This window comes from Mus caroli, unplaced genomic scaffold (genome assembly GCF_978045245.1).
Source record: "Mus caroli unplaced genomic scaffold, Mus_caroli_1 scaffold_16, whole genome shotgun sequence".
Classification (NCBI taxonomy): Eukaryota; Metazoa; Chordata; class Mammalia; order Rodentia; family Muridae; genus Mus; species Mus caroli.
Window position 1 is genome coordinate 92,015,958 of NW_028227271.1, and position 22,472 is coordinate 92,038,429.

At 46.7% G+C, this 22,472-nt stretch overlaps 1 protein-coding gene across 10 annotated transcripts in view; it reads left to right on the forward strand.

Moving 5' to 3' along the window:
* Positions 1 to 22,472, forward strand: part of Pdzd2 (PDZ domain containing 2) — a 372,386-nt gene that overhangs the window by 286,605 nt on the left and 63,309 nt on the right. For 9 of the 10 annotated variants that reach the window (XM_029469405.2, XM_029469409.2, XM_029469406.2 and 6 more), the window contains 2 exons: positions 2,453 to 2,585; positions 7,851 to 8,006. In XM_029469405.2, the coding sequence (XP_029325265.1) occupies positions 2,453 to 2,585; positions 7,851 to 8,006 (289 nt within the window). The remainder of the gene's footprint in view (positions 1 to 2,452; positions 2,586 to 7,850; positions 8,007 to 22,472) is intronic. The other variant, XM_085831392.1, reaches the window with a different exon arrangement.

Below are 22,472 nucleotides of genomic sequence, written 5' to 3' on the forward strand. Positions count from 1 at the left end.
TCTCTACTGCACATGAAAAGGGGAAAAATAAGTATAAACCTCTCTGTAACCTAAAAAAGCAGGGCTTAAAAGGTGGCTTGGTTTTGTTTGATTGGATATCAATTGTGTGAAGTAGTGAGAAGGACTATGCTTAGCCGGAGCACAGATGAAAAAGGCTGAGTGTGGGGTATAGAGCCGTCCCGAATGTCAAGCAAGATCTTTGTTGTTCTACTTACTTCTGTTCACATGGAGTATCTGTTATTTACAGGGCACAGTAGGGTATGCACATGTGTTGCCATGCCCACATGTCTACAATAAGAGTACACAGAGAAGGGCATTGATAGGGAAGTGATTGTCTTTTGCCTAGTCTGGAATTTCTTCAGGCAGGGGAGCCAGATCCTAAGACGGATACAGCGGGCCACAGCAATGTCAGCCTTCCCAAGACAGAGAAGGAAAAATCTATCTCATAAGGTGTAGTTGAAGGAGCTAAGTTATTTAGGTTGGATAACAGGAAACTAAGGAGAGGACAAGGCAGAAACTAGCAGACTTCTTGCGCTTCAGCCTTGTAAAGCAGGATGCTAAGAAAAACGACACTAGCAGTAAGATAAACTCCAGCGGTCAATTATCCCAGTGACAGCATTAAGATATTAAGATGTTAGATGGTTTTAACCCAGATGAGCACCGTTCCAGATAGGCCTTATAGGAACTCAGCAGCTAGCCGTTTTCCCATCACTGGTATGTCTTCCATTCTGGTCTATCTAGTAAGTTGACAATCGGGAAGTTCCGTGCGCAGAGATAAGCTTTCTATAGAGATGATGCTCTTGTTTTCCCACCAGAGCTGGGGCTGAATCAGTCCTGTCTTTTTTTTTTTTTTTTTTTTTTTTTCACTCTTAGCCTGGAACAGTGTGTCTCTCTTCCCTGTGGTCTATGACTCGCCAGCAGGGCATTTGAATTAATATCAGGAGATGAGAGAAATGCAATTAGAGAGTAGAATAAGCGAAGGGATGGGTTGGGGCGTCTTGGTGGTGTTAGGAACAAGTAAGCCCACCAGCCATGGCCACTGCCTTGTCTATGCCAGGCCTCCCTCCTCCCATAGGATCAGCCCCGACCCATACACCTAGATTCCAGGGTGTCCTTCCCTCCTGACTTTTTCATCCCCACTTTCTTACCATGCTAAGTAACTGGTGGCTCCCTTAGCATTTCTCTATTGTAGAGATTTTTGGAAATAGAAGGCAGAGGCTATTGGAAGTCTCATGTGCCTTTTATCTTTTATTATAGCCTAAACTCTAAAGAAAGATTAGCATGTGAGCCTAGAAGAAGGAGACAATGAGAACGATGCTGCTGAAGGCAGAAAGAAGGAGGAAAAGATGGAAGGGGAGATGTTGGTTGGTTCATTGGGAGGGAGCACAGAAGAAAGAGCTGTGTGGACCTGGGAAGATTTGGGTATGCACAGTTTCCACTGTAGGACCTGGATGGTGATGACAAGCCTTGAGAGAAGGGGAGACCCCTAGGCCCCATGGTCTCTGCTTCACCAGATTTTCTGTCTGAGTGTCAGGGGCCTTTTAAAAGGTTTATGGAAGATGAGACCCTGGCCAGCTCAGTGGAATCCATTGCAGAAGCCAGTTTCGAGGGTTGTGGGCACTGAGGGCCGTGACCTGCCCTAAGGAGACAGTCCCAGTAACAGCAACGTCTCCTGCCAGCCAGTGAGACAGGAGCTCAGAGTCCGCTGTAATTTAAATTAAAAAAAAAAAAAAAAAAAGGACCAGGTTTTTACAACCACAGAAATGAATCAAGTCTCAAACCTTTAACAATAGCAAGCTCAACACTTCATTGCTGTGATTGATCCTTCTGCTTCCCTAGTTTGTCCTCTGTGGGGGACCCAAGAGTGAAATAATCCTTGGAAAGTTTTATCTTCAAGGTGCTGTAGCTCTGTGGTGGGGTACGGAGGTACCAACACTTACCACATAGCCCCAGTTCCCAGTTTCCCAGAAAGAATCCTGCTTCTGTCTGATGGGGGGAGAGGGGGACACAATAGACCAGTGAAGGGCCGCAGGTGGGTTTGACGTGTCTTGGCACTGTCTGTGTTCAGCTTAGCAATAGCCCGGAGCTGATGACAGGGAGGATTAGGGAAAGATCGACTGACTTGAGTCTCCTGAAACCTGAGGGTCTTAGTTGTTCTATCACAATAGTCATCCGGATGACGTGTCATTGACGTTCGTTGTCAGAGATGCTTAGCTTAAGAGTGAGCATATTGGTAAGTGACTGTCAAGAGTCCCAGAGACTGTCAAGAGTCCATGATTCTGGATACTAGCGTTAACGCAATCCCACCCCAAACCATCTTTGGTTGTCTTTCCTTCCTCTTCCACCTTAACTGTCCTGTCTCATGACTCTGCCTAGCTCCTAGAAGACGGCGCTTCTCTAACGCAGAATGTCTTGACCAGGGGTCTTTTTTTCCCCATCTCCGTTTCTTCAGGGATGGCAGGCTGTCCTTAGGAGACGAACTGCTGGTGATCAATGGTCACTTACTGGTCGGGCTCTCCCACGAGGAAGCTGTGGCTATTCTGCGCTCAGCCACTGGGATGGTACAGCTGGTGGTGGCCAGCAAGGTAGGTAGTTTCTGTCATTCTTGGTATTTATCATGGTAGTATGAGTCCGGACGGGAGCCCTTCCCATGCCAGCAGGTATGTGCATGCTTACGGCTTATCTTGGGCTATGCGGTAGCTGTGACTCCACAGGACGTGCACATGTGACTGAAATGTGTTTGATTAAGTTATTAAAGATGGTTGTTAGAAAAGTTATAACAGAATGAAGGAGAAGGTAAAGAATAGGAGATGCAGAAACATGATAGGAGGAAGGAGGAGGCTGCATGGAATTTTTTTTTTTTTTTTTTTTTTTTGTCACTGTGATGAAATGCCTGAGACAGGCGACTTAAAGAAAAAGAAAGGTTATTAGGGCTCATGGCTTCAGTGTATGACCCCTCTGGATCCCTTCCTGGGCCTATGACCAGGCAGAAACATTGTGGCAAAAGAGTATGGTGGACAAAGGAAAGTTGTGTGCCCTCTGCAGTCAAGAAATAAAGACACTGAGCCATGAAGAGGCCCTTCAAAGACACATGCCCCAGGGACCCTCTTAGTCCAACTAGGCCCCATCTTTCAGTTCCTACCACTTCCCAGTACTCCAGTTGTGAATCCATTAACGGATCCATCCATCCGTTAAGTCAGAACACTCAGGACCAACCACTTACCTAAGTCCCACCTCCAAGTATTGTACGAAGGACCAGGCCTTCAGCACAGCTGGGGGTGAGGGGGCATGGACACTTCACATACAAACCACCACAGTAAGGAATGCATCTTCTGAGGCCAGAATGAGAAAAGTCTCAGGGCTGTCTGTGGAGAGTCCTGGGCCCTAGTCTAATCACCCCTACAGTGTTAGAGCTGGAAGAAGCTCTATGCCTCCTTTGTCCAACCACCTCCACCTTCCCTTCCTCCCCAACTCTGCAGATGTGACAGTGGGCAGAGCATCCATGGTGGCGGCCATCTTGCAGAGGTCATGGTGCTGTCAACAGTGCCAGACAGCAAATGCTTGGCACACCACCCTCTGTCCCATTCTGCTGCTGTCTCTCCCTCTTGGTCTTCACTGTTATCACCGGATCCTGAAACCTAAGTCTGAGCTTCTTTCACCTGTGTGTGTTGATGTAATGACTCTGTCATGGGCTCTTATGATCTGCATTCAAAAGTTCCTGGAGAAAGGCTGCCGATGCCACGGCTCTGAGGAGGCCAGGAGACAATGACTGCTCTCCTTCTGCTAGGTCTTCTGGTTGTGCTGTTGAGACCATTAAAGAGGTCCTGTGACTTAGGAGTGAGTAAGGTAGAACCACATGGCTCTTTCTGCCGCTGAGTGGCTGACTGGGAGAATCTGTGTGAGGCCACACACAGCTCAGCTCTGCACAGAGGCTGCTGCCAGGGTTTCTAATTCCCTTTCCATCTTCCTGATTTTTATTTTGAACCTTGGCATCTGTAGGTTTTCCTGTATTTTTTCTTTTTTAGATTATAAGATCTAGCACCAGTTTGGGGAATGCAGTTGGTTCTCCATATCCATGAGTCTCCATCCATAGGCTCAACCAACCCCAGATGGAAAGTATTTAAAGTAACAATTGTATTTTTACTTAACACAGACCCTAAACCTCTCCCTTTGTTGCTCCTAAAATAATCCAGCAGCTATTTATAGATCATTCACATTGTATGACAACCTAGGAACTATTTAAGGGATAGATATGCTTTATACAAATATTATATCATGTTGTAGGAAGAAGGATTTTAAGCATTTTAAGCTCTGGTGTCTGTGGGAAGTGTCTCACAGGTAACAAAAGACAACTATATATAATAACAGATTAGGATTCCTTTTCAAGCTATCTGAAAAATCTGCCTCAAGCCAGGCATGGTGGCACACACCTTTGATCCCAGCAGTTGGGAGGCAGAGGCAGATGGATTTCTGAGTTCGAGGCCAGCCTGGTCTACAAAGTGAGTTCCAGGACAGCCAGGGCTATAAAGAGAAACCCTGTCTTGAAAAACCAAAAAAAAAAAAAAAAAAAATCTGTTTCTCTTCCTACCTCTTACCCCAAACCTTTGAGGAGAACATGAGGGTTGCCAAGGTACACCTTGGGTGAAAGTTGTAAGCACCCGAGGCAGATCTGAGCCCACTCTTCCTGGTAGCCCTTTACCCCCTACAGAGGTTTTGTGGGCCCTGGGAACTTCTCCTGAATCTTCCATACCCAAAGGGCTCTCTGCATCTCTCAACAGCAGGGACAAGGAAAAATAGAGGTCCTGAGGGCTTCTCAGTCCCCCTGCTAACCACTCCTTTCACGGACAGGGGGACATGCTTCAAGGGAAGAAAGAACACCTCTTCACTTTGCCTAGCAGATCAGCAGTTTGGCAGCATCCCTGGGTCTTGCACATAGTCCTGTGTTTGCAGCCTACTTCATTTGCACAGCTACCTCCATCCAGGGAGCAGCTCAAAGTGTCAGTTTCTGCCCAGGATTATGGCATGTGCCATCACAGCCTCAGGTCTAAACAGCTCACTTTAACCTGCTAAACTCGGAGGAGGAATAGGGGAATGCCTTCTCCATGCTAAATGTGTGGAGACGTGGGCCAGTACTGGCTGCTCAGAAGAATCTGTGCGAGGCCACACACATCTTAGCTCTGCAGAGCTATGCTGTTGCCCTATGAAGGACACTCACAGGACCTCAAAGGTGGTTCTGAGTAATGCCAGGCTCTCCACCTACCTGGCCCCGTAAGAGATAAGAGGTAGAGTATATAACAGGTGCCAGATGCCAGAACCATCTCAGTAGATGCTAAACCAATCCCTGGAGGCAGATGTGTGTTCTTCTTATTCAAAGACTTCCATTTAAATCCCAGCGATTATTTAACTTCCTTGGGGGCTGACGGCAATAGACAAAAAGCAGGTTTTCTGCCAAGTCCAATGGATTGCGAAATGTCTGCTGCTGCCATTCTCCCAGCTGCCCTAGAGGTAAAGAACATGTAAAGTGTAACAGAGCAGGGTGTCAGGAAAAGACAGTGTGCTCCTCCCAGAGGCCCGGGGTTCTTATAGGGCTGAGCAACATCCGGGAACCAGTTCCTCACACCACGGGATCCTGGGCACCCACCCCAGATCTCAGAGGATAGCTAACACCTTTCAGTTCCTGCTGTGTGTCCTGTTTACACTCAGGCAGCCAGCGATCCAGCCTGCTGCTGGTCCCTAACCTTGTCCCCAACTGTCTGAGTGCTCGTCCATGCAAGAGGAAGAGGAGCATTCATCAGCAGGTTTCTCCTGGCATCCAGCCATTCTTCCCCTTTATCTAACCAGAGTAGGGAAGCCATAGGCTTGGTTTTGCCTTTATCCCTGGGGTTTGAAGGATGGGAGCGTTTCCAGTGTCCCAACTATAAAGAATCATAAAAATGTAAAAATCTTACTATTCTAGTTCTAGGACACTTGTCACAAAACTTTAAGGCATTGTCTGGAAGTGTAGTCACCTCATGGAGAGGATGCCGGATGTTTCCACAGAAACAGGCAGTTAGCCTGTATCCTAGTAAGAACTTGGGTGTCTGTGTTGTGAAAGCCGACCTGCCGGTGTGCTGGGTAGTTTTTTGTCAACCTGATGCAAGTCAGGGTTCTCTTGGGAAGGGGAGCTTCCAGCAAGTCTGTGGGGACATTTCCTGATTGATGAGGAGGTGCCCAACACACTGGTAATATCACCCCTGAGCAGGTGGACTGCGGTTCTATAAAAACAAGTTGAGCAAGCAGGCCACGGAGAGCAAGCCAGGAAGCAGCCTTCCTCTATAGCCACTGCTTCAGTTGCTACTTCCAGGTCCCCCTGCCTTGGTTTCCATCCTGATAGACTGTGATAAGGATGTGTGAGTGGAATAAACATTTCCTTCCTCAGCTTGTTTAGTCCTTGTCTGTTTGTTTGATTGTTTTGCCTTGCTTTTAGAAACAGGTTCTCTCTAGATAGCCCTGGCTGACCTGGAACTCACTGTGTAGACCAGGCTAGCCTCATCCGTGCAGAGATCCTCCTGAGTGCTGGGATAGAAGGCACACAGCACTCCAGCAAGCTTTTAGTCCTTTTTTAAAATCACAGCAAGAAAAAAAAGCTAGAACAAAAACTAGAACAGCCAGGGTGATTTCGATGCTCTTTACTCTGTGTATGTGGGGTGTGTATGTGTGTGTGTGTGTGTGCGCGCACGCGCGCCCATGTTTTCATTTTCTTTGAGTCAAACACAAATCGACAGAGGACGTCTTGGAGGCCATCCCACATGGACTTAAACACCAGCTCCACCCTGAGAAAAGCTGTGCGTTCTGGGCAAGCCATTACATGTTTAAATCCCTGTTCCCTTTCTGCACAGCAACTCGAGACTTGGGAACTGCCTCTGAGGATGTCACAAAGCTTAAAGGAGGCAGTTAAGCCCCTGAGCAGGGTGGCTGGCTAGAGGGAGCAGTGGAGAGACTACCTCTCGCTTTGTCATGCATGAGCACATGCATCATCATTCCACATGGGAGGATATCATGCTGTCATACATGCTTCTGATCTGCCGGGAGACCCTTTCCCACCAGAAGTTCATCTCAGTGCCATAGAATATTCTATCTCATGGCTGCTTTGTAATTTACTCACTGGTTACAACCTTCATTTTATTTAAAAAAAAAAAAATTCTTTCTTACAGATGGTCCAACAGAGTAGACAACACCGAAGAGAAATGGACTCATGTGTGGCCTAATAACTTATTTCCTTAGACAGACAGACAGTGCAATATATTCACAATTACTGTTACAGACGGTTGTCCTAGGCCTGGAGTGTAGCTCAGTGGATAAAGTGCTTGCCTAGAGTGAATGTTCTTCACATACCTCTGGGTTAAAAATGGCATCAAGCAGGTAACAAGCATTGCTGCCTTTGGATGCCAGATCACTAAAACTTTGTAAGGTCTGTTACAACCTGGGAGTTGGTTTTGGCTTCTGTGTTCTGCGGACAGTCAAGCAGTTGGATGGTTCAAGCCTCGTGGAGCGTTCTACTCCCTACGGAAGTGGCTAGGCTGAGGAGATAAAGGGAAAACATCACAGTCTTTCCTTAGCTCAGCTCTTCAGCCCAGTTCCCGTCCATGGCCTCCGTGTCTAGTGGTCTTTCTAGGAAGTGTGCCAGGCTCCTGGGTGCTCCTTGTGGCTTTACAATGTGTTACTACACCTGACATTGACAGTGACCCCACACGTGTGGACCATAAACTTCTCTGGGTCAGAGCTTGTGGCTGGCCTCAGCAGGTTGAATTCCATCAGCTGCTGCTGGTACCCGGGTGGATAATTCCTGGGCCTCTCGTGTATCCTCTTAGGAGAGCTCAGCGGAGGACCTTCTGAAGTTAACATCGAAGAGCTTACCTGACCTGACTAGTTCAGTGGAGGACATATCCTCCTGGACTGACAACGAAGACCAGGAGGCAACCAGGGATGATGAAGAGGGGACAGGCTCAGCTGCTGTCCGGGGCACGGTAAGTGAGCCTCTGGCTGCTTCCAGCACTAGGATTGATGCCTTTCTGAAGACCTGAGTGACAGAATCAGAGAAGAATGCGGCGCCTTCCTTTTTTATATCTTTCTCAGCACATTCTGAAAACTTCTGAAAGGGAGATGCGTTTCATTTAAGAAAGTTGAAACTGGAAACCACAGGCTGCGGGGTTGTGTGCATATATATCAGTCTCTAGAACGCTCTTTTGTGTGCACGAAGACACTCTTACTGCTCCTTAAGGATGCTTGAAAACAACTCAGGGTTTCAATTCAGACTTCCAGACTTCTGCTTGAACGTGGTTTACGCAGGCAGATTAGTGGTAGAGTACATCTTTGAATGTGAACCATACCAGGTCATCCGAGTAGCTTACAACGCTTCTCTGCACAAGGGATCAATCTGCTGTGTCACACTGGCACACACAGGAAGGTGTCCTACTAAAAGGAGAAAATATGGGTTCCTGATCTATTTCTATCTGCTCTTGCACCGACCTTCTTTCTCTGCCATTCAGAACCTAGTACTCCTCTCTCTGCGCCTTGAACTTAGGTAGCATGGTTAAGCTTTGGGAAATGACCTCTGTCGACCCCGAGGACTTCAAAAGCAAAGCAAACGCCTGCATTCTTCATCAGAGTTGCTGGGGACACTGGTACCTTTGAGGGAAGAGGGGAAAGGACAGCTTTCCCAGAAGGCCCCACCCAAGCAAGTGGGTAAGCCTACCATGAAGGACTCGGGGACAGGGGCGCGGGGTTGGGGGGCAGGTTAAACAACCCTGTGGCTGTTCCTTTCTCTACACAGAATGGTGGCTTTTGGTGGCTTTCCTTTGGCTTTCAGCAAGAGTGGAAACTGAACTAATAATCTCCCCAGTCTTCACATGCCCTCTGCCTGCCTCTCAGACCTCTCTTTGCACCAAGCTCACTACTGACTCTAAGCAACTGCTCCGCTTACTAACCACAGCACAGCCCCGCATGGTGGCTTCCTGTTTTCCAGCCTCAGAACCTTTGCAGATGCTCTTCTGTCTGTGGAAGCCTCTGTCTGCAGCTGAGGCTCATCTTCAAGACCTTGTAATCTGACTTCCTCAGAGGAACTACTACATTGTACTGACCGCTCCCAACCCCCGACTCTCCACCCCCCAACCCCCCACCCCCTGGCTCACCCTTGCTGTCCATGTTCATCCTCTGTGAACTGCTGGCCCAGATATGTTTGGTCTTTCTCCCAAGGCGCCATCAGCTGCATGAGGCAAGGGATCCTCACAACTGGTCTGGCCTGTCTGTAGACCATGCATCTCATTTTTGAGCTCTGAAACATTAAATAAAGCTTTAACGGGAATCTGGGGCTGTGGCTCCATTGGTAGATTGCTGGCCTACCACATAAACCAGGCATTGTGCCACACACCTATAATCTCAGCACTTAGGTCAGAAGTTCAAGGTCATCCTGGGGTATATAGTGAATTTGAGGCTATCCTGGGCTACATGAGACCTGTCTCAAAAGCAACATGAAATAAATTACAGTACCAGGGAAAGCCCTGGTTAGACAGAAACTGTTCCATCTCCAAGGGGAGAATATGCAGCATAACTGTGGCTTCATAGAAGGAATTGGGTCGTGTGCCTTCTGTTTCTGTTTGTGGTAGGCCCTGATATTTAACAAATCAACTGTAATGATCAAAGGATTAAACATCTCAATAGAAATTGGTAAAGGACAAGTGACATGTGAATAGAAACACTAGCTAGCCCAAGGCATCAGGGAAAGAGCCCAGACTCACAGCTGTAGAGAACACGGACTCAGAAAAAGCAAACGGTAACACGGCAGACCAACGAGGAACCTGGGGATGAGCTGGGCCGTACTTAACATGCATTAGGCTAGAAATCCTTGATGAGAGAGGCCACTGAGATCCACAGATAACAAGCTTGCCCCCTCCCTCCGCCCTGTCCCTGCCTCCCACACACCCACCCTCAGTCACCTTCACTCATACCCACCAACCTACTCCCAGTTTAGGCAGCCATGAGGGAAAACACAAGAGTCAGGGACAAAGCGGTACGCCAAGGATACACACACTCTACAGACATGCAGGCATGATGCAGAGGGGTCGCTGCACTGGCAGGAGGGCGTGGCTTATAGGAGGTTGGTTTCAGAAGGTCTGCAAATGGTGGGGTCCAGGAGTCTGGGCTTTCTGAAGTGCTCATGGGACTCTGATGCTCAGCAAGATTGTAGAAAGCAGAAGGGGCAGGACTCTATCAGTCACACAGTAGACTTGTAGGAGCTCCCCATCTCCATCCCCCCCTACCTCCCCCCCCCCACCTCCCTGTGCAGGGCACAGCCTTGAGACAAAAGGAGATTTTAGACTCGAACTACCCCATTCCTTCCTGCAGTTTAGGGGTCAGGAAGTAGGGATGTTCACTATGCACGTGGGAAGCGTGGAAGCCTGGGTCCTTCAAGGCACGTGCTTGCACATCTGTTGGCCACCTTTGCATATACCTGTTTCTGCAGATAGACTGGCAGTGTACTTGTGGGAGGTATCGTGCCAGCTCCAGCATGAGCAGATGCACAGATACCCTGACTGCATCTATGTCCCTGCCTCTCCTCGAAATCCTGGACTTTCCCTGGTGGGCCTCGCTTGGCTTACACATCTCAGGCGGGTGCTTCCACTGGCACGGAACGTAGCTTAGGGGCTGTGTGAAACTCAAGGCACCGTGCAGAACTGCCAACACTGGATAAAGGAGGAGAAGGCTGCCATTAACACTGGCCTAAGAAACTAAGATTTAAATCTGGGGGGTGGCTTTGGTTTGGTTTGGTTTCATACGTAAGGAGATGAAGCGATTCGTGGAGGAGAACAGAGATAAGAATAATTACTTGCCCGGGACGGATCGCCCGGAAAGCTGCTGATGTTTGACTTAGACTTACTCCTGTAGCAACATTTGCAGGGCTTGCTGCGACTCGCTGTCTGGCTCTGTGCCTCCTTCCCTTGTCTGTGCAGTTTGCAGTTCCCAGGGAAGTAAACATCTGGGCGGTTGCATAGAAAAAGTGAATGCCGTGCCCTGTAAATGGGAGCTTATAATGAAGGGGTCTCCAAGGAGAGTAGACACACTTGAGGTTAGTAGAAACCAACCTGGTTTCTGGGGCGTGGAAGGAAGGCATTAGGATGTTTATAGATTGCATCTCACTGTATAGTAGTATTATATTTGGGGTTCTGTTGTGGGGGTGGGGTTTGTTTTGCTTTGGTGTCTCATCTTTTGAGACAGGGCCTCCTCACTGCTGATCTGGAATTGCTGTGTAGACCAGGATCTGCCTCCAAGGCCTGGGATTAGAGGTGTGCACCACCATACCCAGCCCTCAATTTACTTTATTTTTTGAAAAATGTTATTGCATTCTATTTGTGTATGTGTGTGTGCTTGTGTGTGTATGTGTGTGTTTTAAATACTGTTAAAATACCATCTGAATACAGTCAGCTTTTGGACTGGAGATATCCCTTCAAATTTCAGGTAAATGCCATAATGAACCACTAGAGCATGTAATATATATTACTTATTACATACTCACATATAAAGTAACATAATGGGCCTCTAGAGCAGCAATACAATGTCCTTGCCCTTCTGTTAATGTCTTTTGTGAAAATTATATTGTAGATGTTGTGAGATTTTTATCACTAGATAAATGGCTTCCTGCCTAGTTCTTTGTTCTAAAGACACCTTCCATTCCTGTCCGTAATTACACAACGTTTTACCATCAATACCACTCTCTACTCTCTTAATTGGGGTCGGCTGAATTTAAGCCTTCTGGGGATTAAAGTTATGTCCATATATTGCAAGGTAAAGGGGAATATAGAGAGGAAAAAAGGAGGAAAAAGGGGGGAAGGGGGCTGTTCTAAAATAGAAAATGTTTTCTGTCATAGACAAAGCAATAGCAATCAGTAAAAGGGGAAGAAAAGGGCAGTGTGACTCATTGGAGCTTCAAGAAGCCCTTGAAATATATTTGATTTCTTAAGTCTGCTCACGGATGTCATACCATCATAGTCGAATCTTACCTCAAGACAAGAGGTCCACACTCAGTCTCTCTTCCAATTACTGCTGTGATGACTTTTTTTTTTTTTTTTTTTTTGGTTTTTCGAGACAGGGTTTCTCTGCGTAGCCCTGGCTGTCCTGGCACTCACTTTGTAGACCAGGCTGGCCTCGAACTCAAAAATCCGCCTGCCTCTGCCTCCCGAGTGCTGGGATTAAAGGCGTGCGCCACCACGCCCGGCATCTGTGATGACTTTTAAGAAAGCCTTGGGCCAGCAAGATGGCTCAGTAAGTAAAGGGTCTTGCTGCAAAGCCTGGGAGCTTAAGTTCGAGCCATCCTGGTACTCCCACAGTGGAAGGAAGAAGTGACTCTGCGTGCTGTTTTCCAGCACCCACTCATGCACATGCGTGCAGGCTCACAAAATAAGTCTGTGTAACAAAAACATTCTTCAAGTGACAAAATTGCTGTGGGTGGTGCTCGGATGCATTAGATAAGTGGTAACTGGGTGCTGAAGACACAAACTTTAACAAAAATCTTTCTGGGCACCAAAAGGTAGAATTCCTTGACTTTCTCTATTCTAGCCCCTTATGCAACATGGTAGTGCACAGCCTGGGAAATCAAAACAAAGCAAAATAGCAGAGGTCAGGGTTCTGCTGTGGAATTCCAGGGCAGAAATTTCTCAAAGAAACAAAGATGCTCTGGACCAATAGAATTCTCCCACCTCACACCCGGGGGCCTGAGAGCTTGCCTTGCCTTTTGTTTGCTTTGTTGGCTTGTTTTTCTTGCCTTGCTGTTTACATAAGTAGTAGTTTAGCTCCCAACATGACATTTGCAGAGAAAGAAGACCATGGTCCTTGTACTTCACTTAAAGCGCCCAGCTTTCCACCTCTTGCCTACCAAGACTCTACAGTTTCTTTGGAGATTTTATTTTCCACTCAAGCCTTATTTTGAATGTTCTCTTGGCCTTTTAGCACTCAGAGTCAGAAAGTCATCCTCTGATTCATGACTTGCAACAAAGTGCGTTCTAGTTCGTTCTCTCTCTCTCTCTCTCTCTCTCTCTCTCTCTCTCTCTCTCTCTCTCTCTCTCTCCTCCCTCCTCCCACACCTCCCACCCCCCCTCATGTTTGATACTATGTCCTTGTTTCCCCTCAAAGATATCTATTTTCTTAATATTTGTGCCATGATCTTTCACTGGTGTTATTGACCCACCAGCCAGCCGTCTTAGCTCCCTGGGCAGACATCTCTAATTCTTCCTAACATTCCTCCCACCGATACTACGTCCAGCCACAGACGTTTATCACATGGCCTCGCAGGTGCCCACGGCCAAGCCAGTGTATGGGTCAGCCTGCCCTGTAGCCAGCTCCATCATTTTTCTAGAGTGTTCCTCTCCTCTCCCAGCGTTTACTGTAGCCCAGCATGAATTACTGTTATTTCTGTACATTTTACAATCTCCACTGCTGAGTGATGAGTATGTTATAAGTGATACCGAACCATATGCTGTAGTGAGAGACAGCTGTGGCTTCTGTTTTGGAGGTGTTTGTTTGCAGTCTTTTGTTTTTGTTTTTTGAGGCAGGGTCTCACTTTATAGCTCTGTCTGCCTTGGAACTCACTATGTAGACCAGGCTGGTCTCAGACTCACAGAGATCTCTGCCCTCTAAGAGCTGGAATTAAAGGTATATGCCCCTGTGCCCAGCATGACCCAAAACTTTTTCAAGGTTGGTAGGGTAGTATTTGATTATTTCATTGGATTTCCACAAAATCACCCACAGAAATGGGTGGCTTTCCAGTGTAAGAGCATAGCACACCCTGTTCAAAGATGAACGAGAAGTCTACTGCGCCAAATGCACAGGCTGGGCCTTTAATCCAGACTAAAGAACTAGGACTTCTTTTATGAGAAATGTGCTTACAGGTGGCTTTGTAGTTGAGTGACAGACGCAGTTTCCATGTTGGGATCCTTGGGCAGTGAGGGAGAGGGAAGGTTTGGAGGTAGGCAGATAGGTGTAGAGCACTTTGCTGGCCCAGCTGAGAATGGAACAATAAGAGCCCATGTCAAAAAACCAGGAAGGCAGAGATTGAAGTCAATGGTCTTCAGTGGGCAGAGCCAGCACTGCCATGTGGTGCCAAGTACTTGAAGCAGTGGCTCCGGGGGGGGGGTGCTGGGGGGGTCAGGAAGGGAGAGAGAGTGAGAAGATGGAGTTTCCCTTTCCTTGGTTGATGCTGTTTCTGAAGGCAGGGCTCCCCTTGAATGGTTTTGTAAACTGGGTTCTGTTCACCTTTGACCCCTCCTGCCATGGCCTATTTCTCATTGGCTGTTCTCTGTCGCAGAGTGTCAACTCTCAACTGCTCTATACTTCCTCTGGGGAATTCCCACAGAAACCTCTGCCTCCCGAGAAACTCCAGGCCTGGAAGCTACCTCTGCTTCCTTTGTCCCCAAGCCATTTTCTTTGCTTTCATCACCACTGAGGCCAGCGTAAGGGACCAAGGACAGACCCTTTCCATTCCTTCCAGGCAGCATGCTTGTTGGTAAAGTGGCCAGACCGGTAACCAACTTTGATGTTGCCAGAAAAGACCCATAATGCATAGCAAGCATCCCTTTTTAAGATGGACAGACTCGGCTGTTTCGTGCAGAGCTCTCAATGGTGTTGTTTAAAATGGAACTTTAAAATAAAAGCAGGCCATGTAGGTGAACCTATGGCTTCCCACCTATCTCTACACATCGGTTTCTGCCTCTACTTGCCAAGGCACGCTTCTGACAGATGCTCAAGTTTCTTTACAACTTTAGGTGAAGAGATGGGGGAGGAGAGCAGAGTGTGACTAGGCCTTGAGATGAAGGGTCAGCAACTATGAAGGCCAGGTGGCTGCCGCTTCTGACTTTGATGACCAGTCTCTGTTCCTCGCTCAGCTCTGCCCTTGTAGTGTGATAGCAGCACAGGCAATCATTAAACCAGAGGACTTGCCAGTGCACCAAGAAACCAACCATCATCAGCGTTTTACAACGTTCAGCCTCCAGCAGAAGTTTGTTGAGGCCCTCTGTGGGTGAGAGTTGGTGGCCCTGGCACCAGCCTCTCCTGCTGTTTCCTGTAGGCTCTGCCTATCACGTCTACAGTTTCTTGTCGGATTCTTAAAGACATGCCCTTAGGACTACAGGTCCAAAGTCAAACCATGTAAATTCAGAACTCCCAGAAACAGAGAATTCAGAGTAAAGCTCATGGTGGTCAGTAAAGGGCAGCAGATGACCCTGAGGGCACTGTATGTGGAACTTCACAGTGATGCAGAGCCATCCACAATGACGCTCTTCTCTTTACCTAAGCCTTTATGGATCATGGCCAGTCAGAACAAGCTTTGTCTAGTATCACAATCCACAGGAGTCTGGGTTTTTTTTTTTTTTTTTTTTTTTTTTTTTTTACAGGAGCAAGTTCACGTGAACCAGTGCTGCTGGCTTAGAGAACTTTCACAGCTTATCTGCATCTTTCCTGCTATGCCTCCAGCTTGCCCCTCTCACGCCTGCTTGCTCCTCCCACACATCTTGCTTGCTCCTCCCATGCCTCCTGCTTGCCCCTCCCACACCTCCTGTTTGCCTCCTCACATGCCATTTACTAATATATTGGTTTCTTTGTTTATTTACTTACTTTGCAATGCTACCAATTAAATCCAGGGCCCAGCTTCTGCCTAGCCTATTCTTTTCTTTTGTTAATCTTATCTTTTCTTAAATCATGCCTTCTATCATGCTTTTTGACCATCTTGAGATTTTTCTGTGCGCGCACACACACACAGGAGACATTCACACTGTTCTGTTGCTGTAAGTTGAGAGTAAAGCTATCATAGTTGTGCTGTCAGAGATCTGTCAGGGTTGGAGCTGCCCACCTGCTCCTGCTGAGGAGTGACCCTTAGGGGAGCCCCTTCTCTTCCCAGTCCAGAAATTTAGAAAAATCTAGAAAAAAAGCTCCAGATACCAATGCTTTCTCACCCGCAAGGTCAGAGGGACAGGGCAAGCCAAGAGCAAAGCTTACTTGGTTGAGAATGTTGGCGTGCCCGTCGGCCACCATTTGAATTGTGCACTAAGGAGGGACGTGCAAGTCCTCCCTGCCATCCACACACTCACGTTTGCACTTACAGAATGCAAAGACCCTAAGGATACCGTCCTCTTTTCAAGCAGGTCACACAAACCTCCCATAAGAGGATCACGCAAAGGCTAATGACGACGAAGTTCCGGGGTCTGTAAGATATACCACAGCTTTCTATGGAACCAAGATAGTTACTTAACTTGTGTGCATGAAATCATCTAAACAATCCCCAACACAGTCCTATAAGCCCCTTTAGGTTTGCTGGGTGGGAATTTAGGAGAAAGGGGGTGATGAATGGGTGGAAACTGGAACAGGCGCATACAAAACAAGGTTGATATTATTTCACTTGCAGAGTCACAGCCTGGATGTCTCCATGGACATCAGCTGCCCTTCCCCCTGCTGCCTCTGAGGGTGTCTGAGCTGTGTACACTTCCTATGTTCTGCATGGACCAAAGCACGCAGGAATAACAAATCCGTCTCTCCATGTCTGCTGCTTTTCTCTTTAGTCCCAAGCTATTCTCTTGGGAAAGCAATGGTCCAGCAGTGTGGTAGAGTTTTTGTAATTTCTACATGCAAGTCACAGGTTCCTTGCCACTTGGTGCTGAATAAATTTTGTGTGTGTGTCTTTGTATGATTGTGCATTTGTGTGTGTATGTGTATGTGCATGCATATGTATCTGATGTGTGTGTCTATGTATGTGTATGTGCATGCATGTGTCTATGTGTGTATCTGTCTGTGTTTGTGTGTGTGTGCATGCATTTGTGTATGTCTGTGTGTCTGTGCATGCATTTGTATGTGTGCCTATGTGTGTGCGTACATTTGTGTGTGCCTGTGTGTATACGTATGTGCCTGGTTGTATGTGTCTGTGTATGTGTATGTCTGTGTGTGTTGTTGCTCTGACTCCCTCTGTATGAATGGTTATTCATTTCCAGTCCTGGCCTCTCTGATGACCATCTGGTTCTCTTTCAGTCACTCACACATCTGCCCCAGAGATTTGGAAAATGGGTTTCACTTAGCAACCTAAAAACCATGTTCCTGTGACTGAAGCATGAAAGGGAAGTCACGTTGCTCTCTCCTGTGGATCCTGACCAGTGGGTGCAGCAGCCCAGCTTCCCCGGGGAGGAGAGCTGGACTCTGCTCCGTCACATCTGCAGATTCTTTGGCTTTTTTTCTTTTTCTGAGTGTTGGGAACCGTAAAGAGCCCAGGGTGGAGTGAGAGTGACCATTCCTTCTGAGATCTTCCTTGGGACCAGATAGATATTCTTGTGCAGTGGGAAAGTTGGAGATGAAAGTTGTGCTGTTTGTTTGTGGGGCTGCAGGAGCCAAACGTTAGATGAGTCACAGTGCATTTAAGGAGATCTCTTACGTGCTTTGAACAGCAGCTACAGAGCATCACTACAAGGTAGCTTTTAGCATGGACCCAAAGGGTTGATTCCTGGATAGCACTGAGTGGCTTCCTCTGCTCCCACAAATGGAATCTGGGCACTCATGGATTGTTTTATTAAAAAATAATGCTTTTTTGGCAGTTCCACAGTGAAAAAAAAATGTCCCGCAATAATGATAATCAAGTGAGTGCCCACTAACCTAACTCCCTTCACAGACTGTTAACCTAAGAAAATTAAGAATCAATTGAAAGTAATTGTCATCTAAATTTAAATTTAAATTTCCTTGAGTTTTTCTTTTGAAAAAGAAAAATTTTTGAGTTTTTTCTTTTGTTTTGCTTTTAGTTAATGGCCTTCCTTGTTTTCTCCTATGTCTTATGTTGCTCCATCTTGGCTAATAAGATTCTTGATGTGGTAGTCAGAAAAAATAAAGATGTTTTTTTCTGACATCCATATACTAGACTGCTTCCCGTGAAACACTCGGGCTTTTTCAGTTCCAACGACATCGGATGTGTTAGTCTCGCATTCTTCACTTTCCAGAGAGATGTCAATGAGCCAATAATTGCATCACATTGTTAGCCCTGTACCCTTGAAGTTTAAATGGGGGACAAACTCTAACCTAGAGATGGTGTTTGTTCCAGATAAAATCTGCTTCTGGTATTTTGTTTTCCCTAGGACAATTTTGAGAACTGTTAAAAAAAAAGTCTGACATGTTCTTCATTTTGAAAGTGTTTTCTTCAGAAACCAAGTGATTTTGGGGTCAGAGGCAATTTAGACCCTCGCTAAAGGTAGCACAGCTGGGTTTTAGGTTTCAAGGGTGTAGGATTCAGTCCCAGGTCAGGACTTTCTTGTATATCAGTCCCCTTTCCCTCTCTAAGTCCTATGGTGCAGAAGGGCTTAGAGAGATGGACGCTCTACAGACTCGCATCCTCTTCCCTCAGATTGGCACTGGAGTACACCCAGCCCCTCAGTCCAAACTTCTCACTACTGTTCAGTCTGTTCTCTCAGAGCTCATCTTCAAAGAAAATGTCCCCCTTCCAGTAGCTAATCCTCATGTCTTCTTTTAGTTTTTCTTCTCTACCACCACTACTCTGATGGAAGTCCACAGTGTGATTTCAGGTCCCTGGTGTTGAACGCAGCCTGCCTGGTTCTCCTGTGTGCTTCAGTTCACTTGCGATGACCACTGCTTTCTTAGCTATTAGGTTTGCGGTGATTTGATAGCAGCCTCAGTTGCAGGATATTTGATCACACTGTGAACCTGGAGATTGTGCTATTTACTGGAAAAACCTGTTTTCAGTTGTGGTGTGGCTCGGCCTTAGCACACACCTTTGATTTAAGAACTTTCTGCTTGAAGATTGTAAATAGGATTAAATGAAGTCAACTATAGGTCAAGAGGAGGAGCAAGCGACCAATTGACAAGAAATGAACATAGGATTACTAAGGGAAAAAAAAAAGAGAGAGAGAGAGTAAGAGAAAACCAGGAGAATGAAGGGAGAGACATACAGGAAGTACAAGGGAGGGGCACTCAGTTTGAAAGAGGTTTGTTTTTTTGTTTTGTTTTGTTTTTTGAGATTTCGTGAGAGGTGGGCATTGCTTCTGGGGCACCAGCTGGGAAGGAAGGCCAGCTGGGTGCTTTCCTTGCCTCTCTGTGCTAGCTGGTTTACACCCGAGCTTCTGACTCCCAAGTCTTCATTGTTAAAATTGAACAATTGAGGTTTTGTTTAAAAACAAGCCCCCTCCCCCATATTCAATCCCTAAATATGGTGGCTTCTCTTCAACTTCTAAATATGGTGGGATGACTCCCACTCAGTCTCTACTTATTCTCAAATTAAACCTGCTAACTTTCTGTGCATGGGAGACTAAGACCAGTCTAGAGTTGTCCCGTGCATGCCACCATGAGCCATCAAATCCAGAGATACCCTAAAGCCTCCTGAGGATGGGAAGCCTGAGCTGTGTGCATTTGGTTTTGTTCTTATAACTCAACCTTCCCCTCCACCACCCTCGAGATTCCCATTAGGTCTCTGCTAGTGCATTCGCTGCGTCCTCACTTTAACCCTAGATGACTGTTAGAAACTAATCTTGTCCCTTTCAAAGTAAATGTGATTGGTTATTTCCACTTCCACAAAGAAGGACAGCCTCAGGCATCAGCACTCCATTCACGGATCATGGGCACAATAACCCGCAGTATATGTTTCCTGCGTGTGTGATTATCTGTTGGGTGGGACAGGTTCACACACACTAATGAACCTCCCTCACTTTTGTCTGGTAGCCACCTGGGAAGCTTTTGGTTTCCTCCTCTCACAGGAAAACTGGGGGTCGGGGGAGGGCACAGGAGAACTGAGAACCCTACAACTCGGTCTAGCTTCCTTTCAAGCCGCTCCCCTTTGATGTAGGGCAGTGGGGTATTCCAGAGGCTGCCCTTGCATTGCTGCCTAGGGCTTGGGTCTTGCAGCACTGTGTGAGTCAGTGACTCTGACTCACACCAAGTTTGACTTAGTCATCCCTTGCCCTCAGGAATCTCCCTCAGAATCAGCCCACAGTGGACGCCTGCAACCATCACTTTGCCCCGTGATGTCCCTCCCCTTAGCCCTTCTTGCTCTGGAGGACCACAATGCCCCTGTGCTGTGTGCAGCTCGAGCTTGGGGCGGGGTCTCTATGCAAAGTGGATTGCTGCCCAGCTTTTAGTTTTAGGATTCCACCTGGGTCAGATCCTTCCACTCACATCTGATTGCTGATTGGTGTCCTGAGTAGTCTCCTGTTTATTCATTTGTCTTCTTTCTTCTCTCCCTCCCCCTCGTTTTTCCTTCCTCAGCTGGTCAGTGTGGCTTTATAAGGGAAGCCTGCCTCCATAAATCAGAAATCGACATAGTTGAATTCTCCCCTGCAGTGCCATATCACAGATGGGGACACTGATGCTCACAGGAGTTGGCATATATCACGAATAAAATGATGCAACCAGGATGTGTGTCTCATGGCTGGGTTCTCTGCCCACCTCCATTCCTGCAACACCTGAAGCTAAAACTGCCTTTTTTTTTACTAAGAGAGAATTTCACAGATGGTAGGATAGATGAGGGACTGGAAAGTTCTATTAGATTTCAGGAGTATAATAGCATTGCCTTGCACGAATTATAAACTTCTCACGATTGTAGACCCTATTAACTGCTAGACTGAACTGACACCTTCCAGAACTTCAGGCTAATTTCCTTCTAGAACAGCTACAAAGCCATTTTCAGAGCAGAGCCCTTTGTTCTGCAAATTTGGAGGAGTGAATGGGCCCAGCAAAATGATTCTCTTAGTGCAGGCATTTCCAGACTATTGTCTATTATTGCATAGGACTAAGGGGAGGCTCATTGTCGTGAAAAAGTACACGGCTTTGTACACAGCTTCCTGCTAGAAACTGCAGCTAATGCGTCTCCATAGCCCACTTCCTGTTCATTGAGTTCTGAGCCATAAAGTGTGACAAACCAGTTTTCTATTAGGGGAGGAAATGCTCTATTGAAACTGAAATATTTTGCTCTGGCCAGTGTTGGAATCTTAGCCCTGTGTGGTACTGGGAGGGAGCGCCTGATGAGAGGTGCTTAAACCTTCATAGGACCTTGTCACCTTTGCACCAGGCTATTTACTATGAATAGACCTTCAGAAGGGCTGCTTGGTCATGGGAGTGACACAGCAAGTGACACCAGGTACTGGCTCCCCAAGATTGGATTCTCCAGCATCCACAGTAACAAGGACTATAACTATATAACTGAGGAAGACCTTGAATTCTGGATCCCCCTTCTCCACCTAAGGAGTTCTGGGATTGTAGGTGTGTACCACCACACCCAGCAAGGTTTCCTTTATTCAGACCACCCCTGTAGCATCATGTTATGGTACCACGAAAGGGGCTAACATTCCTAGGCTAACACTTCCAGGAAGTGTCCTCATATAAGTCTTCACTCCTGTCTTCATCTCAGTGGTATGGCCTTTAAAGTGCTCTGTGGTGTATCTAGAACCATTCTTGGTTTAGCTACAGTTTACCATAAGATTTCTTTGGCATAAGAAATCTCACAACTTGTGAGCCTTAGAAACTAAATATCATTTCATTCTTTGTTGTGCTGGGAGATTGTGGGCCAGAGAAAATATTCTCCTTGAAGCCTCGATTGACCTCTGTGTTAAAATCTGCCTGAAATCTGCCCATCAGCTTCTGCAAATGAAGGCTCATGGCATTTCCTTGGCATGTCCAGATATGATTTAGTGCATGTGGCCTCCTGTAAGTCAGGACTAGTTTCAGATTCATCCTTCCCATGCAATCTGTTGTAGGCCTTGAATGTTATAAGCAAACCAGTATTACTTAAGAGTCTCTGTTTTCTTCCTCGTCTATCAGGTGAGCATTACTGTTTATCTTGGAATGTGTATTTGCTAGAAAAATGAAATGGTATAAAAAAAAAACATAGTAAATGAACCACACACGTATACATGTTGACTGTTCATATCTATTATTGCTTTAGCTATAGTGTCTTAGGATAAAAGGAGCAGTATCCTAGTGTCTTAGTTGGGTGACATTGCTCATTCTTATGAGGACAACATTTAATTGGGGCTGGCTTACAGGTTCAGAGATTCAGTTCATTATCACCAACACAGGAACATGGCAGCATCCAGGCAGGTATGGTACAGGAGGAACTGAGAGTTCTACATCTTTATCTGAAGGCTGCTAGGAGAAGACTGGCTTTCAGGAAGCTAGGATGAGGTGCTTAAAACCCACACCCACACTGACATACCTTCTAATAGTGCCACTCCCTGGGCCAAGCATATACAAACCATCACACGGAGTAAATATGACACTGGGAATTGAGTAGATGAGGTCTCTGCCATGGCTGGACAGCCGTGGAAAGGTCCTTCTCGTAGACTCAGGAGTTTATGTGTCATTTCAAGAGTCACTCTGCTTCTGGGAAAGGCGTGGGCTGTGCTGGAATGATGGAGGAGAACAGAAAAAAGTTATCCCTAACTCAAGAAACAGGGTCTCAGGGTGGCTTTCCT